At 41.5% G+C, this 21,959-nt stretch overlaps 1 protein-coding gene across 1 annotated transcript; it reads left to right on the forward strand.

Moving 5' to 3' along the window:
* Window positions 1-441: 441 nt before the first annotated feature.
* Window positions 442-21,451, forward strand: CLDN11 (claudin 11). Its single transcript, XM_003766161.4, has 3 exons — window positions 442-988; window positions 5,909-6,073; window positions 20,101-21,451. The coding sequence occupies exons 1-3, from the start codon at window positions 763-765 to the stop codon at window positions 20,331-20,333; spliced, it is 624 nt and encodes a 207-aa protein (XP_003766209.2). The 5' UTR covers window positions 442-762; the 3' UTR covers window positions 20,334-21,451.
* The last annotated feature ends 508 nt before the right edge of the window (window positions 21,452-21,959 follow it).

Consider the following 21,959-nt stretch of genomic DNA (forward strand, 5'->3'; position numbering starts at 1 on the left):
CACAGACAGAGAAAGAGAAAGGGGGGAACAGGGGAGAGAGGGAGAGGAAAAGAATGAATCAGCTTTATTAGTGACATTTGTTTTTAGAGACAAACAGAAGGACGGACAGACAGGATTAAAACTAAGGAACAGACACATAGAGACTGATAGATTCACAATCTCTCTTCTCTCTTTCTCGCCCCTTCCCCCTTCTCCTCCTCTTTTCTTACACACACACACACACACACACACACACACACACACACACACACACACACACACACACACACACGTTCCAACCCTCCGATGTCCCCCACCTCTCCCGGTTTCCCATCCCTTTCTCCCATCGGATTCCAAACCGCGCCCCCAGCTGGGCTCTCCTTCCTGATTGGTTTTCTTGTGCCTTGGTCACTCCCGATTGGCCGGGAGAAGGCGGGGCTCCCCGTTTTAAAGCCCGGGGGGCGGGGGCGCGCTCCTCAGCCTGTCCGTCCTGGGTATCAGAAAGGCTGGCCCGGCTCAGAGCTGCTCGGCCCCGTGCCTCTGCCCCGTGGGTCCGTTGCCACCACTGCCCCTCTCGCTCCCTGTTCCTCCCCTGGCCGGGCCAGCCATACCTCTCTGAGTCCCGAAGTCAGCCCTCCGGGTGTCCCTGGGAAGAAACACCAGGGAGCACAGAAGGCAGCCCCGCCGTCCGCGCCGTCGGGGCCGGGCACAGCAGCCGAGCCCCCGGGGACAGCCGGCTTGCTTGAGGGCTGAAGAGGGCGGGGGGGTCGGGGGGTCGCGGCCATGGTTGCCACTTGCCTTCAACTGGTTGGATTTGTGACAAGCTTCGTGGGCTGGATCGGCATCTTGGTCACCACGTCCACCAATGACTGGGTAGTGACCTGCGGCTACACCATCACCACCTGCCGGAAGATGGACGAGCTGGGCTCCAAGGGGCTCTGGGCAGACTGTGTCATGGCTACGGGGCTGTACCACTGCAAGCCGCTCGTGGACATCCTCATCCTGCCAGGTAGGGGCTGCCTCCTTCTCCACGCTGGTCCCTCCCCCGTCCAGCCTGGACGCTACTTTGGGGGAGCCCATTCTGGGATCCTAATTTCTCCCATTAGCCACCCCTTCGTTTACTCCTCATCTCCAGGGCAGTGTGCAAGGAGTTTTAAAAAGGAGGGTCCCAGAACGACCGACCTAATATAACGGAAAGAGCCCCGGAGGCAGGGTGAGACCGAGCCTCAAATCCCAGCTGCTCTTAACGCTTAATACCCGTGTGCCTGGGGTCGCTTCGCTTTTTCTCTGTAAACGAGGACTTTAAAGGTTGAAGTCCCTGCTAATGCTAAACCTACGACCCTTTGAAATCATAGGGCTGTCCATGAAGAGACACCATTGAGCTCATATCACATTTTACATTTAAGGAAACTGAGGCTGAAGGAGGTGCTCGAGATTCCACGGGCAGTAAGCATCAGATGGGGATTTGAACCAGATCCTCTTAATGAATAACCAGCCCTCTTCCTTAACACCTGGTGGAAGGGCTGCCAGATTGGGACTGGGAGGAAATAGGTTCAGCCCCAAGCTTGTGATCTGTGTGATCGGGGTAAATTAACTTTCAGCAGCCTGCTGGATCTGTCCGCTGCTGATCTGCTGGTCACTGGAGCGAAATCCATCCTTCTCCTGCCAAGGGAGACGGTTGGATTTAAGGATCTGTAAGATCTCTCCTCTTGCCTCTGTGCCAGGCTCCTAGGATCATTTGCTAGCTCCCAGATTAAGGGAGGCTAATACCAATGAAAAGTCCTCCTTCTCATTACTTCAGTTTTTCTTCTGCTTCATAGTTAATTCTGGGGCTAATTAATAAATACTTTGTTATAGCCCTGCCTTAATCTCCAGTCCTCCCAATACACTTACCCTCCCCCACTTGATCTAGAACCCACAGGGTCTTCATGATGCCCATCTGTCCATCGGGGCTCAGAATTAGATTCTCTGAGCTGGAAGAGATCTTGGGCCACCTATTTTAACCCCTGTTTGAACAAGAATCCTCTCTACATCATAGGGGTCCTCCAATATTTGTTTGAAGTTCTCCAATGGTTGGTGGAGGGAGGGATCCCACACCGTTCAAAGGGTTCTGGGATAGATCAGATTGTTGGGGTGTTTTCCCTCTGACATTAATCGACTTCTTTTGCAACTTCCCTTGTGCCTCCTGGTTCTGCCCTCTGAGGTCAAACAGAATTTGTTTGATTCCTCTGTCCAGTACAAAGCTAGGGGCTGACTGAAGTCATATGGAGCGACACAAATATTCCCCTTACCTAAACTTAGTGACAGTTTTTCTGGACCTCAGCACTCTACAACCGACATCTTCTGGCTGGTCCATCTATTTCATCCTCCAGCATCCCCCCTCAACTCCACAGGAGGAATTCATTTCATTCAGAAAGCCCTCCTGGTTCTCTAGTCTTTTTTTTTTTTTTTCCCCAGTTTCTCTTCTGGGGCTGGGATGTGGTGGTGACTGTGTGAGTGTCTGTTCTAGTGTTAGAGGAGAGTTTCTAACTTTTATTCTTGTTTAATTCATGAGGGAGGGTTCTTCTGCTTCTTCCCTTTCATATGTACATATATATATATATATATCTGCCAAGAGCCCTATGATAGATGGGAGCAAAGTCAGGATGTTTGGGGCAATTTATGTTTCTGAGAACTGACCATTCTTCTCAGTTGCCAAGGTGATTTTTTCCCAGAGATACAGGCTTGACCATGTTATCCAGTTACTCAACAAATGTTGGTGGCTCTCTATTCCGTCTGGTATCAAATATGGAGCCTCTGTTTAGCGTTTAAAGTCCTTCACAACCTTCCCCCTTCTTACATTTCTAGTAAGAATTCTGGAATTTTTACTTCCTTCCACACACTCTGTTCCAGGGGTGATGGCTTCTTGCCATTCCTCAAAATAGACACCCCATCTTCTCCCTAGAAATTTTCACTCCTTGGCTCCCAGGGTTGGAATCTTCTGCCCCTTCTCCTTTATCTCCTGGCCTCCTGCCTTAAAAGGGCAACTTTGGTAGGAGAACTTAATTGGTTCCTTCTTGCTACTTCTTTTCCTCTAAAATTATCTTCCATTTACACTTTGCACTGCATATATCTTGTTATTTATATTATTTTAAAATTTTACCTTATTCACATATTGTTTCCACATTAGAATGTGAACCTCTAAGGCAGGGATTGTATTTTTGCCTCTGTATACCCAGGGGTTAGCATAGTGCCAAGACACACAGTAGGCTGATTATCAGTCAATTTACAGAGAACAGGAGCTCTCCTTCCTGAAAGCTGATTCCAACACTATTCCTCCATTTTAATCATCTCCAAGAACTTTTTGTTGCCTGTAGCCAGGAGCGTGATAGTAAATGTTTAATTACATCCAATATACACGTAACATACTTTTAAGTTTAATTTGCATTATTAGCATTTTTTCTATCACTTTCTTAAGTCTATACCATCAATAAATAATACATCAAGCTTACATTTATAGTGTTTGCTGATTTCTGAGATGTAAATGCTCACAATCAGGAGCAGATAGAATCTGACTTCCACCTGCCCTGTTATGTTCAAACACCATTCCTCATAATTATAAAATCCTCAATTCTAAGGAGTTTAATGGTGGATGGTATAATGGTGGATGGTGGGAGGTGGGGGTGGGTGGGAGAGGAGGAAAGGAGGGGGAAGAGAGGAGAGGGTGATAGTATAGTCAAAAGAGCACTGGCTCTGGATACAAGGGATCTGAGAGTCAAAATTGTTTCTGATGACTATCTATAGGACCTTCAGCAAGTTATTTAGCTTTCCTAGACCTCAGTTTTCTCATCTGTAGTTAATCTCTGTGGTCTCTTCCACTTCTAAATCTTTGTACCTATGATTAGAATCTCTGCTCAGCTCCCTGTTTCTTTGAATAAACTGCTTACCCTCCCTAGGTTCAGTGTGCTTGTTTATAGAATGAGAGGGTTAAATTCAATGATCTGGAAAGCCTTTTCTGAATTCAATGTTTCCATGAAATAATTTCGGAAAGAAAACTTGATAATTGGAAACTTTGGTTTTCCCCTATGCAGAGGTGTCCTCTGGAAAAAAATATACACAAAACATACTTTAAAGCTTAATCTGTGTTATTAGCATCTTCATCACTTTCTTAAGTCTAGAAGTCAACAAAATGAAAAATCACTTTATCAACATTTGATGATTTCCTAGGTATAAATGGTCACACTGAAAATTTAACAATCAGCTCTCTCTTTTTCTTTCTCCCTTCTCCCTTCCTTTCTTTCTGGTATGAACTAACTCTAGTACACACCTGCCTACATGAATTAGAAAGGGAGACAGACATAGGTTTGGACCCGTTGTTGAATTTCCAGAAAACTTAGAGCTGGAAGTGAGTCCAACCTCCCCCCTTTTTTTTTTTTTTTTTTTGGAAATTGAGACCCCAGTAAGCTGCAGAGTTAAGGTTTGAGCTCAGGTTCAAATAGGCCTCTCTGGTAAGTCTCTTTCCACCATTTCTTGCTGACTCTACAAGTTTGAGGTCAGGTTGAGATGTTGGTAGACCCAGGATTAGTGAGTCTAAAGTCACAGGACCTTTCATTTTATAAAGCAAGCAAGGAAAAAGCTCTCTATGAAATTCTTTGTTTTAATAATAAACCTTGAGTTGTTGAGACTGAAAAATTTACTCTGTAGGAGTATGTGTGTGGGGGTGGTGATGGTGGGAGTGGGGAGTGGGTAGCACTCTTCTGATGATAGGCTTTCCAAAATCAGTGAGGCTGGGCATGGAGGGCAGCAGATAAGGGCTGTACTCAAAGTTCTTTCCTGGTACAGCTTCTGAGAACCCAAGGCTACTTCCACGCTATCATGAGGCATTGACAAAAGATTTTAAGGAAAAAATGGCTGAGTCATGTAGCAAAAATTAAATCAGAAGACTGGAATTCCCCAGTCAATTTAGCTACTTTCCCCTCTTAGTTAATGCCAGTGGTTGCTTTCTATTGATTTCCTGGGGCCCAAACTTTAGGGGTTTAAGTCCTATCTGGCCCTCAAGGACACCACTGGCTGAATGGCTCTCTTGCTTTTGCCCCTCTTTTTTTCCCCTCATTCATTCAGCAAAGATATACTGATGAATAATAATAATTATTATAGAATGCCCGTGATAGAAGATAAGCTCCTTGAGAGCAGGAATTGTTTCATTTTTTAGTTTGTCTCCAGGGCCTGACATGGTTCTTGCACCCATAGTAGGTACTTAAAAATATTTGTTGATTAATTGAGTCACTATGTGGAGCATTATGCAAGGCCCAGTGGGGAGCTCCAAAAGAGAAGATGCTGTTTTAGTTCTTGGATTACTTGGGGAGGTGAAATATTAATGCTTGAAGTAATATGGTAGCCATAGAGCAAAATGCTGCAACAAAACCGGATGTACATGTCTAGTCTTAGAAGTAGAGAATCTGGGTTCAAATCCCACTGTTGGTGGGATTTCTTTCTGAATGTGTCCAAATCACTGATTCCTCATGGGTTAACTGAATTTGTAGGTCCATTCCCAATCTAATCTGTGAACCTAAATGTCAAAGATCAGAGTGGACAAGGGTTAATTAGGGGAATCTTTCTGGTTGTGAAAAACCTGAGTTAGAAAGGAGATATCCACGGATTAGTGCCTCTCTTCTCCATTGTCTTGAACCGAACAAGGAAGCACCGATTCCCGACTTTTTTTTTTTTTGTCTTTTTGCTGTTACTTGGCAAGATAACAATGCAACGTGAGCCATTTCAAAATGGAGTCTGGTCTAAGCCCGGAGATAGATCTTTATTGAATGTGGGAAATAATCTTATTCATCTGGAATAAGTAGAAGATGGGGGCCATGAGCTCTAGTGACCCTTCGCTCACTCAAACACCAATAGCCTTTGTTCTAAAACCCTTTCTCGTTTGCTTTCTTCCTGACAGGTTATGTTCAGGCATGCCGAGCCCTCATGATTGCTTCATCAGTCCTGGGACTACCCGCCATCTTCCTGCTATTGACTGTCCTGCCCTGCATCCGGATGGGTCATGAACCAGGAGCTGCCAAGTACCGGCGCTCTCAGCTGGCTGGAATCATGGTGATTCTGTTAGGTAAGGATAGGTTTTCCATGAGCTTTTCATCTATCACAACTCTACTTCATCAGCTTCTGAGACTCTTAAATGGTCCTTAAGTAGTAGAGAAAAAAATACACTGTCTCTAGAACAGAAGGCTGTCGATTCAAATACTACCTCTGATGCTAAACTACTGATATAACCTTGATTCATTTTTCTCATGCACACAAAGAAAGGGCTGGACAAGATGGTCCCCGAAGTCCCACGTCATTGACCCGATGCTCACTTTATAATGACCTTTCCATCCCTCTTGAGCTGTGAGCACTCTGTCAGGCTCACGGAGAATTTGAGAACTTTTGGGTAATTTCCAAACTTGGAGATTTGTAGCAAGAGAGTGGGCTGTTATGTACCCTTGGTGGCTTAGATAGCAATTTATCAGCACTACTAGCAGGATTAAGAAACATTCGTGGGTGTCATTGGGTACCACTGGTGTGTGGTACAGACCAGAAGGAGGTGGGAGAAAGGAGAAGAAGAAAGACTCAGTTTTCTCATCTATAGAATGAGCTGGACAAAGAAATGACAAACTACCTAAATATCTTTGTCAAGAAAACCCAAAGGGGGGTCACAGAGTCTGGCGTGACTGAAAAAGAACTCAATGACAATGAAATTTAAGATCACTTGGGCAGAAGGAAGAACCCGAGAAAAGAGAGGAAAAGAAGGGATAGAATAGAGAAAGAAGATTTGAATGTAACTGGGAATGTGACTTTATTTCTTCCCCCCTCTAGAATTCCATTTGTTTGTATTCCCTTCTTCAGTCCTATTTCCATCTTCTTCCCCCCAGCCCAGAATTCCATTTGTTTGTATTCCCTTCTTCAGTCCTATTTCCATCTTCTTCCCCCCCAGCCCAGAATTCCATTTGTTTGTATTCCCTTCTTCAGTTCTATTTCCATCTTCATTCTGGGAAGAATTCCGGCCTTAGAATCAGTTTTCATCTGGTTTAGAATTCTGCCTTTGACAGTGTTCTTAGAAAAGTCACTTAACCTGAATTTCAGTTTCTTTCTTGGTAAGATAAGGTAGTTAGGTGGTGAAGTGAATGAAATGTCAGGCTCAAGTCAGGAAGACTCATCCTCTTGAGTTCAAATCTGACCTTGGACATTTATTAGATGTGTGTGTGACTCTGGGCAAGCCACTTAAGTCTCTTTGCCTCAGTCTCCTCACCCATAAAATGAGCTGGAGAAAGAGATGGCAAATCACCCCAGTATCTCTGCCAAGAAAACCCCAAATGGGTCATGGAGAACTGAGTTTGACTAAAAATTGCCTGAATAAAAGAGATAACAGCACTTGAGTTTTGCAAGATTTAAAATGCTGTATAAATGTCAGATATAATCATTATTATCACTTGTGTGAATTTTGATCATTATGACTGTATAGAATAAGACTTCTATACCCCCTAATCTGGAAACACCAATTATGCTGATTGGCAGGAGTATGATTCTCTGCAGGGGACAGGGGAGGGGGAGCTTCTCTTTCAATCTCAGTTTTTCTTTCCACAAAATGGGAATAATAAAAGTACAGAGCCCAAATTTCGAAGATCAAATGATAAAGTATTTGTAAACTGCTTTGCAAGCCTTAAAGCACCCTGCAAATCTTAGCAGTTATTATTTTTAAAACATTAAAAAAAATTGAGCGATTCAGAATGTTTTGAGGAAGAGCTTTAGGAGCTTGTAGCAGTTGATGTACATTTGGTCTTTAGGCACAAAGACTTTTTATCTGCGTGTAGTGCACAAAACAACCGTCATGTGACCAGCCCCTCTAAACTCTAGGGGATGTCTGTAAGGGAATGTTTGATAGGCAGGCCTTTGTATCTTCTTTGTTCTCCAAGCTGTTTAGTCAACTTGAGTGAGAATAGGGAGATCATGTCAGTATGAATCCAAGTTGAAATATTCTTCATCTCTTTCCTCCTCCTCCCCAGTATTTATTAGTGCGATTTTGACATTTCCTACCCATGCTCTTAAACTACTCATGGAGACTCTGGAAAGCTGACAGAGGTAGGCAATGCCGCTCTGGCTGCAGAGAAAGCAACCCCACACAAGTGAAACCCCAGGTTTTGGACTTTGTAATTAACCTGCGTAAGTTATTCCCTGTAAAGCAGTGTGGGATGATGGATGAGAAGTAAGCGGTTCTGGAGTAGGGGTGCTATGTGTCCCAGTCTGCCCCCGACACATACTTTGTGACCTGGGCAAGTAACTTCGCTGCTCTGCACCCAACCGGCCAGGCTGCCTTCCCTCTGAGACTATAAGCAGTGGGACGGTTGCCCATTGGCAAAGGGACTCCCCTCGCCTGGAGTTCTCTATAGTCATCAGATCATGAGATGACCAGTGTCCCAGTCGGCATCCTTACAAGGCCCTGGCCTCTGGGTCTACGTGAACCATCTACATGAAAGAAGAAACCAAAGAAAAACTGTGTATGACTGGGGGCTAAAGGTTATGGTCTACACATGCTCACAAAATGGTAGGGTACCATGGAGAAAACCTGGGGTTGGAAGGCAGGAAACCTGGGTGAAGTCACAACTGTCGCCATATAACCAAATGAATGACCTTTGATGCTTAGGAAATGTTTGAATTGAATTGAATTATTCTTTTATTTTTTTAGTCGGTTTTCTCATCCGTAAAATGGGAGAGGACACGAGTTGATGATGTCTAATGTCCCTTCCATAACAGCTCATATTCATAGAACACCTACTATGTGCCAGACACTTTATCAATGTTATATCCTTTAATCTTCTCAAACCTGTGAAGTAGATGCTATGTTTAACCTCCATTTTATAGATGAGGAACAGGTTAAGTGACAGGGTCACAGAAGTGTTCCAGACTTTTTTTTCTCTCTCCCTTCTCCCCACCCCCTCCCTTAGACCACAAGGAATCCAATATATGTTAAACATGTAAAATTCTATACATAAAAAGGGTCACATAACTAGTAAGCAGCTTGGGTTTCAGGTTTTCCAGACTCTAGCCCATATTGCATACCCACCCACCTCTTCTAGCTCTAATAAATGATATTTCTCCAGTGTTTTAGGATTTATCATGGGTCTGTCAGCAGGCACTTATGAAGTGCTTAGAAGTAGCATGTAGTCTTATAAATAGCTCACCTCTGATGAATATGTAGAAAGGGGCTTATTTTTTCCATTTTACAGATGAGGGAAATATAAAATGAGAGATTTGGATTAGATGGCTGCAGAGGTCCTCTCCTGGAGGATCCATGGGATTGCCATGATTTGACAAGATCTCACAGATAATCAGTGCCACTTGAACCTAGGTCTTTGATGCCAAATCAGCATTCTTCTCAAGTGTTCTGGCTCTAAAGATAACGGATTGTCTTCAAAATCTGACTGGCTGACATAAACAATTTCTTTCTTTCTTTTCTCCTCCCTTCAACTGACCTTTATTTGGAGTCCTGGCCAGAGACTGAACAGGAGTGAGGTGGGGTTGGGAGGAGGCTTTGGATGCTCTTGTCTGAGAGTTCCCCAGGTCTGAGGGTTGAGGGGAGACTGTGGCCCTGGATTCCCTGGGTCTGGTTGGGCCCCTGGAGGCTGCATGTCTCCCCGTAGTCCTGGGCCTGATTGCTGGAGAAATCTGAAGAGACTGGGGAACAGATCTTCTCTGGAGCTGCCAATCTTGCCCATCTCCCCCTTGGTCACTCGAGCTCAGATTGCCCAACGGCCCGGCCACTGTGTGGGACATTGTTGTGAATCGGGTGGGACGGCCCTGGAAATGTGAAGCTCATTGTCTCAAGTGTGGCACCTGCAGATTTTCTTTCGGGTCTTCTCTGCACAAAGGCCTGAAGCGCCTTGTTTTCTCGAGTTGGCTTGATGAGGGGGAGGAGAGAGAGGAGGAGAAGGGAGTCCTTTGTGTCTCTGACTTGGGCTGGGCCCCTCTTGGTGGAGAAGCCAGTGCTGAGCTCATGCTGGGGTCTAGGGCTCATCAGTGAGGGTGGGGGCCAAGGTGGTAGCTTCTGAAAGCAATGCAAAGTGGGAAAGTGCAAAACTTTGAACACCATCTTCATTAATTCTGCTACAGGTGAGGAGCCCATCATTTCTTCTTTGACAGTTCCTTTCTCTTTGTATTCTCTATATGTCTTTTCTTCATGCCCCAACAGAAGTTAATAATCAGAGGAATCATCATTAATAAAGATACTTTTAGGAAACCTGCAGATGAACTCACATCCCAAAACTTTTATTCAATTGCAAAAAGCAGTCATTTTATTTACATGTGTAATAATTTAGAAAGCATTAAACATCACAGAATAATAGCAGGATAATTAATCATTCCAAATGCTTTCTATCTAAATCCCATCAAGTAATAATAAGGCTAGAGGATGGCATCTGGCCTTGAGATTTAATTGTTTTAGGAGACTCCTGAGGGAAAAAACTCCTTCCACCAATACAGGTTGGTTTCTTCTCAGCAGTGTATGTTAGAGAGTTGCCTAAATGGGAATAAACAGACTGCCTACTATGTTCTAGCATGGCGTTAAGAATTTTACAAACATTACCTCATTTGGTCCTCTCCACATTTGGAGGTAGGTGTGATTACAATTATTTCCTAGAATAGATTTTTATTTATATCTCTTATTTTTATAACACCTAGATTTTACCCTGTGTCCCTTCCTTCTACCCTCCCAGAGAGCCATTCATTATAATAAAGAATTTATAAAAGAAGGAAGAAAAGAAAAAACAGTAAAATAACATAATTAAATAAAACAATCTGACTTTGTTTGGTAGCGCTATGATTATCACCTCCGTTTTACAGATGAGCAAATAAAGGCTGAGAATTTAAGTGACTTCCTCAGAGTCACACAGTTAGTATGTGCCTGTCCAGGAGTTGAACTAAGAACTTTCAGATTCCAAGTTCGACACCTATTTTTTTTTTTTTACTTTTTTTTTTTATTAAAGCTTTTATTTTCAAAACATAGTTTTTCAACATTGACTTAAAAACCCTTGTGTTCCAAATCGGCCACCCCCTTACGCCACCCCCTCCTCTAGATGGCAAGTAATCTAATATATGTTAAACATGTTAAAATATATTCAATATCCATACTACCCGTCTTTTGGGGGAACAGTTAGATCTTGATAGGGTCAAAAAACCCCACAACTCCAATATTTAACTTTCAATAAACTTTTTAAAGCAATGATGATTGTCACTGGCAATAATAATAATTTCTTTGTTGACGTCTACCCATGGTGCTTCATTGTGCCATGGAGGTGACCCTGGGTTCTTGAAGCGACATGGCAGTGTAGCTATGGCAGGCCCTACCAAGGAGCAAAGTCTTCAAGGAAAGGGTTGGAGACAGAACTTTTGTCCATTATCTGAACACCTGCCTCTTTAAGAGTAGAGAGATTCATCTTGAGCTTCCTTCAGAGTGTAGCTGGGTATCACCTCCTACACAAGACCTTTCCCCCTCCACCACTTGTTAACTTACTAGCCTTAAACTTATTTTGAATTATTTTGCATGTTTACTTGTATACATATTGTATCTTCTTAGTAGAATATAAGCTTCATGAGGTCAGGATCTATTTCTTCTGTATCCCCAATGGTAGGTGCCTAATACAGATTGGTCTCATTGAATTGATTTGAACCACCATGAGCTTGTTTACTAGAACATGAATCATTTGGCGATGGTAGTTCACAGAAAAGATTTAAAAAATTGGTATTATTCACCATTTACTTGGGAGAGAAGGACAAAGAACTTAAACTGTATGAAGAACCAAAGCCAGAGTCTTTTGTCTTGCTATTGGATTTCAGTCATTCTGGAGGAGTGGGGCTGAAGACTTTAAAATCATTTCTGCACAAGTCATCACTCTTGTGGTGTCATTGGTCCTCTCTGAGAATGAAAGATTAAACCAAAGAAATAAAAAAAAAGTTTACAAGTTTACAAAGGACCAACAGGTTTCCCACTGAAGCTAAGGGAATGGGCCAATCCGGTCCCCAGGAGAGAGGAAGGGATGAGAGATTTCAATCTGTAGGGGACCTTGGAAGCTGTCATACTCACTCCCCTCATTCTATGAGATAAAGAAGTGAGTCAGACATGCTGAATGACTTGCCCTTAGTTATAGATAGTAAGTAGATGAGTTAGGATTGAACCCAGAATGCTGACTCACTCCCCCCCTTTCTTTGGGAACAGTTAGATTTAGGCAGGGTCAAAATATCCCAACATTTAACTTTATATCTTTCTTTTTTAAATAATTGCTTTTTATTTTCAAAATACATGCAAAGATAGTTTTCAACATTCACTCTTGCAAAACCTTGTGGTCCAACTTTTTCTCTCTCCCTTCTCCCCACTCCCCTCCCTATAGATCAAACACAACATTTAACTTTTGCCAAACTTCTTTAAAGCATTTTCTGGGCTGGGCACTGAGACCTTTAACGATGGAGATGATTTTAGAGATCATTGATTCCAACATCATCATTTTGTGATGGACCTCTTTTTGTATCTATTTTTTTTGTATCTATTATTATTTGTATTTATTAATTGAAGTGACTTGTGCAGGGTTAATACAGCTAATGAGTGTCTGAGACAGGATTTGAATCCAGCTCTTCTTGACTTTAAGCCCAGCACTCTACTACTCCATGTTGTCTATGGATAAATAAGATAAAGAAGACAGGGACATTAGACTGTCCAACTCTAATCCTTGTACATTTCTGTAGAGAAGGTCACATAGTGCTCTTCCATCTAAGACTTCTGTCCCCAATGACTGGACATCATTGATAATTTCTTAGTCTCCTTTGTGAAAGCAGGTAGATCCTGTCTATGGGATAGAAAGGTTGGATCTTTGTGTCTTGCTGTATGAAAACTTATGGGCCAAAGTATGAATTTTCTAAAGAAGAAACTGGACTTTGGCCCTGATTGAGACCCATTTCCTTTTCTTTTTCCTCTAGATTTAGACAGCTTAGTTTTCCTATGTGGCACTAATTTTCCCTCTGGTAGTTTCAATCTGAAGTCCTTTCTTATTTCCTCTTTGATTCAGTGATTTTCCTTTGTGGAAACTGGCTGGGGAGAGGCTGGCATTACAGCACCACAGAGTGACAAATAGAAAACAAATTAATGTACACAGATTCAACAAGAATTTGTTAAATGTCTATTTTATTCCAGGCACTGGGGATATAAGTCCAATGAATGAAACAATTCCTACTCTCAAGATGATTAAATTTTAATGGGGGAGGTAGCAAGGCCATATATAAATCAAATGAAATTAACATAATTTATATCAAGAGAATACAGACAAATATAATTTACATCAAGAGAATGAAGAGAAATATAATTTACATCAAGAGAATAAATACAAATACATATAAAATAGTTAAGTACAAGGTAATTTGGAAAGAATGGCATTAATGTAATTCTAAAAACACATCTGGTGTTTCTGGCTTTCTCACATAGAATTTTCAATGAAAGCTTCCCTTATATTTTCAATTCCATCTTTGCATATTCTTGTTCGAAAACATAGTAGCAAATGCATATCAGTAGTAAGATGTGCCTACTTTCTCTGTGTTAATTTTAGAGTGATGTTGGATATAAATGAGGGAATTTCTAAGGTTTCTTCCACCTCTACCAGACTCTAGTGTGTGTGTGTGTGTGTGTGTGTGTGTGTGTCTGACATGATTTAGACTAGCATTTGAAAGGGTTAAAAGAAAAAAGGTGGTGACCTAGAAATAAAGGAAAAAATATTGAAAGTTGGCCAGGAAAATAATGTGCTCAGTTATTCCATTGGTTTGATGTCTATTGTAAAGATCAAATCATCATAAAAACAACTGGATAAATAGGGCCTAGCCTGTGTATCCTGCCAGAGGGATTTCTTTTAAAGCCTTGATTTTAGAGAAAGATAAATTGAAAAAGGGGAAACCAAAGGCTATTTCAATCTCAAATGATTAAAAAAATGAAATGAGATGGACATATGCAGTAAGAGTCCTGCAGAAACATCATGACTACCTTTGTTTTGGAGAAATGGTCTCATTTTTGAAAAGTGAGCTGATATTTAGGCTGTCATTATAATCACAGCATTTATAAAAAACAGGAATTATAGGATTCCAGATCTAGCTCTAGAAAGGAAGCTGGGAACCATTTATTCCAAGTGCTTTACCTTTTATAGTTGTGGAAACTGAGGCTCAGAGAGCGTTACATGTCTTGCCCAAGAGAGAGTAGGAGATAGGGTTTTAGTATAAACAAACTGAATTGGGAAGCAGTTTTCAGTACTGCTTGTACAAGACCCCAGAGTCATGCAGAATCCATTCTGATGACAATGACCTTCCTTGTTCTAAAAGCAGTATTTTATAAAGCTCCTTGACTTTTAGTCTGGAATACCGAGAGTGACAAAGACAGAAAGGAAGACAAACATTTCAGGGGACCAGGAAGCTTTCCCTCCTCCCCCTTTTCTTTTTCTCTCCTGGGAATGATAGGAAAGTCATTATTTCAAAGTGGAGTCATCAACATCCTTTAATCTAGTTAATTTAATCACTTTGTCCAGGTTGGACCATCTATTGAATTTTCTGAAAGAACCATTAGTAACACAGGCATTGAAAAGTGAGCTGATATTTAGACTATTTATTCTGTCATCAAGATTTTATATTTGAGAGAGATTTTGTTTACTGTCTAGAAGGAAATCTGTTTCTTTTTAAGAATATGAAAATCAGTTAAAGGCTTCCTCTTATCTCATTATTTGAAAGTAAGCTGGCCAAACGTTTCCTGTTTCTGAGGATAGCAATCAAGCACTTTGTCCAATTCAGATCAAGCCTAGCCTTCTGTCTGTACAGGAGTGCTCTGTGGGAGTTTATGAAATAGAATTCACACTTTCCTTCCTCTATCTCGAGGCAGATATACATCTTCTTTCTTGTCTCTTTCCCTCCCCCTCTCCTTTCCTTCTTTTCTGCCCTCCCTCCCTCTTTCCCTTCTCTCCCTCCCTTCCTTCCTCTCTCCTTCCCTTCTCTCTCTCCCTTTCAGTTATTACAACATGTTAAACAGGAAGGAAAAAATTACATCATTGTTTCCTTTAAATTCATCTATACCATTTCTAGGGACTTAACCTTCCAAATTATGTGTTTCAATGAAAAATACAAAATGAATAATTGGCCAAAACAACTGCCCCATCTCCCTTTTCCTTCTTCAAATTCCCTTATCTAGCAGATAGCTCAGATTATTTATGTTAGAAAAGAAATCTTCCTTGTTTAGATTTTTCTTATAATTCCAGAGAGAACCTTTCAAAATATCAGACAGGTTTCTACTTGTCTCGCTAGAGAAATTTCCTGGAAAATCAGTCAAACCCTTTTCCTTTGTCTATGAGGATGTCTAAAAGCTCAATAATTCAATGGACTCAGATCTCCATGATATGTGTCCTTTGGGGCAGGTTCCAAGCCCTCTGTATCAAGAGAATACAGACAAATATAATTTACATCAAGAGAATACAGACAAATATAATTTACATCAAGAGAATGAAGAGAAATATAATTTACATCAAGAGAATAAATACAAATACATATAAAATAGTTAAGTACAAGGTAATTTGTACCTCATTCTGTGGTTTATGTTCACATCATCTATAAATTTCCAACAGATGATCCATGTAATGTGCTTGGGGTCTTCCTCCTAGTCTTTAAGCCATCCACGAATCCCTTTGTAGGCAATTTTGTTCATAGTAGGGACAACATGATGGAGAGTCTTGGATTTGGAGGCTAAGGAGCTAAGTGTTTAAATCTCAGTTCTGATACTTAGTTGACTGTATATCTATGGATAAATTACTTAACCTCGCTAAACCTCAGTTTCCTTGGCTGTAAAAGAATGATAGTTAAACTCGTGTAGCTTTTCAAGGTTGTCGAAGAGAAGAACGCTAGAAAGGGGAGCTGCTGTTACTAATGGCTTTTGGTCAATAGTGGCTTGGCGTAGGTTTCATTTTTATTGGTCAAAACATATTCCTCCCTCTTCTGAAGCCATTTCTGTAACTGAGTAAATTTCTCTCTGTTTTTAGTCTCTTCCCAAACATTCTTCATCCTAAGAGCAACGGAAGGTCAGCATCTCAAATGACCCTCTCATTCTCTTCTTGTGGTGTGGAAGTCAGTCTGTCATTTTCCATGGGTTTTGATGTGGTGGTTTTATGAAAGCCACAGGAATCCCACCCAAGGCTAGTATCTCTGCTAGGAAATCAAGACATTTCTGGCATTTGAGTGTCATCTTGCATTAAGAATATGTGGATTATGGGCAGCTGGGTGGTGCAGTGAATAGAGCACCAGTCCTGAAGGCTGGAGGACCTGAGTTCAAATCTGGTCTCAGACACTTAACACATCCTAGCTGTGGGACCCTGGGCAAGTCACTTAACCCCATTTTCTTCAGGGGGAAAAAAAAGAATATGTGGATTAGGATTATTGAAAGAATAGGATGTCTGGTAATCATCAGGTTCATTGGTTTAGAACTTTGGCTATCATCTAGTCCACTCAGCTTTTTTCTTTACAGTTGAGGAAAATGAGGCTTGAGAAATTAAGTGTCTAGACTACTAGAGACCACAAAGGTGGTAAGCATCACAAGCAGAATTTGAACTTAGGTCCTATGACTCCAGGGCTAATGTTCTTGGAAACAGAGTGAGGACTTGCTATTTTTGGGAGCCATCTTCCAAACAGCATAGGGTGGAAAAAGGATCATAGAGTCAATGATTTAGAACTGAAAACTAATCTTGTCCAACCCTTTTATTTTGCGTGGAAACCGAGGCCCGTAGAGATGAAAGGCATACTAGATGATTGTCATTGTGGTACAATAGGGAGAGTTCTGTGGTCACAAGATCTGGGTTCAAATTTTGTTCTTATCTTTAGGACTCAAGTGACCACAGACAAGGCACTTACCTCACTGAGCCTCAGTTTCCTGATCTGTGAAATGAAGGGATTGGATGAGGGTGGCTGAGGGCCGTTCCAGCTGTAGATCTAACTTCTGCATACAGCCCCAAATGATGTAAATGGTTTGAGCCAATCAATATTTATTAAACACCTACTATGTGCAAGACACTATGGTAGGGATTCTTTAAGGCTCTGTAATTTGGTTGCCTTCTACCAATGCAGGTCTCAGTCCTTGAGTAGATGACCTTTGGGAGTTCCTCTGGCCAACTCCATGGATCTTACCTGGGCTGGCCCCCAGACAAAGGGACTAAATGTCTATAAATGAATTTTACACTATGAGTCTTTCTAACTTGGAGGACCCATCATGGGTTCCATACTCAAATTCAGAATTACCTCTATGCCACAAGGAGTTATAAAATCAGACACTGGAGATCCAAAAGCCTAAATGGAAATGATCCCTGCCCTCAAGGAACATGTTCTATTGACTGAGTAAATTTGGATTGCATGGACAGCTGAGCTGGGGAATCCTCACCCACCCGAATCCCCTTTGTTCTAGCAGTTATATGGGATCTCTTTGTTTAGATTCTCATTGTTGGAGGCTCGTTTGCTAGTTTTGTATCAAACATCCAATATGATGTGGACATGTCATACAAAACCCGATGTTTTACTTATTACCAAGATGTAACAAAATGGGGTGAAAGGTTTTCCCTAGTGAAAAATGCTGTCTTTCCTCAAATTTAGAAGAGACATGGAAAGAATATTCCAATTAATTTAAGTGCCATAGATAAAGGAAAGCATTATTATTTTTCCAGGGCAGACACAGGCTGGAGTGTACAACAGCAGTAATTCAGGAAATAGAAATCAACCAACAAATATTTATTAAACAATTACCATGTGCCAGGCTCTGGTTACACAAATATAATAAATGAAACAATCCCCATTCACAAAGAACTTAGTTAAACAGCATTTATTAAGCATCAGTATTTCTTGATTGAATTCAGAGTTTTCTCATTTGAAACAGAATACTAAGAGCCAAGTATTGCATTAAATGTTGGAGAAATCAGGAAAGACAATTCCCACTTTTGAGGAACTCATACTAAAACATAAAATGTGTCAAATCAAAAGATACAGTCACATGTTCTGGAGATGAGAGAGGGAGGTGGATTAACAATACTGTGAAGATATCCTCATCTGACTTTTATATATCACTTTACTTTTTTTTTTTTCTGAGATAATTTGGGGTTAAGTGACTTGCCCAAGATCACACAGCTAGGAAATGTTAAATGAGGTCAGATTGGAACTCAGGTCCTCCTGACTTCAGGGCTGGTGTTCTATCCACTGCCCCACCGAGCTGCCCCCACTTTAACATTTTCAAAGAGAATGACATTCCCCACCTTGCCCCCTTAAAATACTTGCCGTTCTTTAAAGCACAGCTCACATTCTGCCTCCAACTTTTAATTCATCTTCCTAATTCCAACTGTTGGAGTGCTCTTTCTATGGAGATTACTTTTATTTATTTGTGTTTGTTATATCTCCTAGTAGAATGGCAGCTCCTTGAGGATGGGGATTATTTTATTTTGTCTTTGTATATCAAGGGCCTGGAACATGTGTCTGCTTCATCAGTATTTTTTGATTGAATTCAAAGTTTTCTCATTTGAAACAGAAGCCCGTGTCCTTTACCTCGGACCATTTTGGCAGTATTCTATCAATTTCCTATTAGGGATACTGTGTGTAAGGAAGAGGACCACAAGATACTTAGGGGAGCCATGATCCTGTCATTTTATCTCAAAATATTCCTTCATTCTGGTGGAGATCAAGAAGGAAGTTAGGGCATTGCAAGCTCTTACAAAGGAGAAGAAATAAAGTGAAATATTCAGTTGTATGCAGAGGTGGCTTTGGAAGCTACTTATAATCCCTTTCTTTTATGCAATCTAAACAAATTTTAAGCATGGGCTACACACTGCAAAATTCCTGTGTCTTCCAGATTAAAACTCATTATAACAAAACATCATTTTTGATCAGCAACCTTTGCTTCAAAGGATGATGGAACAGAAAGCAGAAAGCACACTGGCCTCAGGATCTGAGGACCAGTTATGTCTGACTCTTCGTAGTCCTGTTTGGGGTTTTCTTGGCAAAGATATTGGATTGATGCCATTTCCTTCTCCAGCTCATTTTTATAGATAAAGGAATTGAAATAAACAGGGTGAAGTGATTTGGCCATGGTCATATAGCTTATGTGTCTGAAGCTGGATATGAACTCATGAAGAGGAGTCTTCCAGATTCTAAGTCCAGTGATTTAACCACTAAGCCACCTAGTGGCGCCAGTTTTGCCTCTACTTTCTAATTACGTGAATCTGAATTATTCTCTGGATCTCAGTTTCTTCACTTGTAAAACAAGCAACCTAGACTTCTAAGGCCCTGTGCAGCTTTAACATTCTATAATTGTATTTTGTGAGTATTCATGTTTTGGGGATATATTTGGGAATAGCATAAATGGTGAATAGAGAAGAATTTCAAAGTCCCAGTAGGTAGGCAGCTTATTTATATAAAACAATACTTATAACAAAATTACACTACTAACTCCAGCATCATCGCCACCACCACAATAACAACATCTGGACAGGTTTTATGAAATGTGATTTACATTTATGAATAAAGTGAGTGGAGAATTGGGCCAAGTAGATTTGGGCCTTCCCTATTTCAATAGCTAAGATCAGTTTCTTTGTCTCTTCCCTCCTTTTCTCTTCTCTTCTTTCCCTCCCTCCCTCCCTTTCTCTTCTTTCTTTCTTTCTCTTCTTTCTTTCTTTCTCTTCTTTCTTTCTTTCTCTTTCTTTCTCTTTTTCTCTCTCTTTCTTTCTTTTTCTCTCCCTCCCTTCCTCCCTCCCTTCCTCCCTCTCTCCCTCCCTCCCTCCCTTCCTTCCTTCCTTCCTTCCTTCCTTCCTTCCTTCCTTCCTTCCTTCCTTCCTTCCTTCCTTTCTCCTCTCCTTTCTCTGTCTCTATTTCTTCTCCCCTCTCACCTTTTTCTCTCTCCCCCCTTTTTCCTTTCTCCTTTTTTCTCTCTCTCTCCCCCCTCCTCTCTTTTCCTCTTCCCCTGCTCTTGATTTGTTTAGAAAACAGTTGAGCTTTCCTTGGTAGGTGTTGGGTGCCATGATCCCTGATGAACACTCCATGGTCAGCGCTTTTTTTGTGTTTCCCCAGCTCTGTGTGCCTTGGTGGCCACCATCTGGTTCCCTGTGTGTGCCCACCGAGAGACCATGATCGTGAGCTTTGGCTACTCCCTCTACACGGGCTGGATCGGAGCCACCCTCTGCCTCTTTGGTGGCTGCGTCATCATGTGCTGCTCAGGAGACGCTCAGTCCTTTGGCGAGAACCGCTTCTACTACTCTTCAGGCTCCAGCTCCCCCACTCACGCCAAGAGTGCCCACGTATAAGGGAGCAACTGGACTTCCCCAGGCCGTCCACTGAGGTGCGCCAGCAGCTGATGGACCTACGTGCTTAGGGTTTGCTTGTGACAGTGGGTTGTGTAAGAACTCCCCTGCCAAGCTCTGACGCCGAAGGTCTAGAAAAGCCTCCCGCCCAATGTTCTGTAGCCTGAATTGCCCACCTGCTGCCTTAAGAGAAATCTCTCCCTCAGTTGTACCCCTACATGTTGCTCATGGTTCTGCCCAATCCAAGCACTTCCAAAAATTCATATTAAAGAGCCCTGGGCCACGCCTCTGTTTATTTTTTAGTTTTTATCTTTTTTGCTTCGGGTATCTTATTTCGCTTTTGTAGGTATTTTTTTGGTTGGTTTTTTTTTTTTTTTTCCCCTTCTATCTTATCTAACATTTCTGAGCAGGGAGGGGAAAAAAGACACTTTCAAGCTGTTTCAGATGACAATGGGAACCTCCTAGAGATGCCTCCCCGGTCCATTGCTCCCTTTAAGTTATAAGGTCACAGAGTTATAAGAGAAAGAGGGCAGATAAGGTTGGGGAAGGGAGGGAGGAAATATTGGAACTTTCTGTCCCTGGGAAAGTTGAGTTTTTGTAACTTTAGAGTGCAGGGTGGAGTTAGGAGTGATTTTTTTTTCCTTAAAAATTTTTGGTTTTGGGTTTCACATTTATCTGTACATAGCCTTTTATTTTTCATGGCTCCTTTTTGCAATCATGATTTTCCTGAAATTCTTGATTCACCAATATGAAGGAAATGAACAGATTAGGCTTTAACCACATAGTCATTAACCATGGCTACCTTGACATGATATTCCATAAAGCTGCTTCTGATTTTTTTTTCCTTCTGGGTACAGAGTAGTTCTCAAACTCATCATTTCATGTTTCCATTTAACCATTTAAAAACCACCACCACTTTTCCCCTTTCCCACCCTCATGTCCATTCTGACAACCAGCTTGACGTGGCATTATTGAACACGTGCTGTACTGGGGTGTCTATAGGTCTCCTCCCATGCTGGTGTGCCAGCTAGAGAGAGACAGACACCCATCTCTCCAAGTACTGATGCATTTTGTATCTTAAGTAAAGTACTGTAAAAATAAATAACAGACTGTCTGCAAAACTGGCCTCCGGTCTTCTGTATTGCAGAGCTATAACTTATTTTTTTTTTAAATTTCAAATTCATCCATATTTACTAGTGGTCAAAGGGATATCCCTTTGTGTTTCAGGACGAGCTGATTCTGCTTGGTTCTCTATGATTATAACACAAGAACTGGGAAAGATCTCAGAATCCAACTCCCTAATTTTATATATAAGGAAACTGAGATTGGCAGGGTTAAGTAGCTTGTCCAAGTCACATGGGTTAAGGAACTGGATTTTGAACAATTTAAGAGGAAATAAATACAAAAAGCCTCCTTTTCTACCCACCATCTCAATAGTTAGTGAACTGGAAGGGATCTTGTAGATCACTAAGTCCAACTTATACTTGAACAATCGCAAGTGGTCATTCAGCCTTTCACTGAAAATCTCCATCGAGGAAGAGCCCGCCGGGTTCTGATGGCTCACCCTAGAATCATGACCATTGGAATTTATTGACTAGAGGAAGAAGATTCAACGTTAAGAAAACAGGA

The sequence above is a fragment of the Sarcophilus harrisii genome, chromosome 3 (assembly GCF_902635505.1).
Source record: "Sarcophilus harrisii chromosome 3, mSarHar1.11, whole genome shotgun sequence".
In the NCBI taxonomy this organism is placed as follows: Eukaryota; Metazoa; Chordata; class Mammalia; order Dasyuromorphia; family Dasyuridae; genus Sarcophilus; species Sarcophilus harrisii.

Bases quoted from the DNA above. Each gene is read 5' to 3' on its own strand.
- CLDN11 (XM_003766161.4), top strand. From the start codon at position 763: ATGGTTGCCACTTGCCTTCAACTGGTTGGATTTGTGACAAGCTTCGTG. The intron at 989-5,908 runs GTAGGGGCTGCC...TCTTCCTGACAG, and splicing joins GGACATCCTCATCCTGCCAG to GTTATGTTCAGGCATGCCGA. The intron at 6,074-20,100 runs GTAAGGATAGGT...GTGTTTCCCCAG, and splicing joins AATCATGGTGATTCTGTTAG to CTCTGTGTGCCTTGGTGGCC.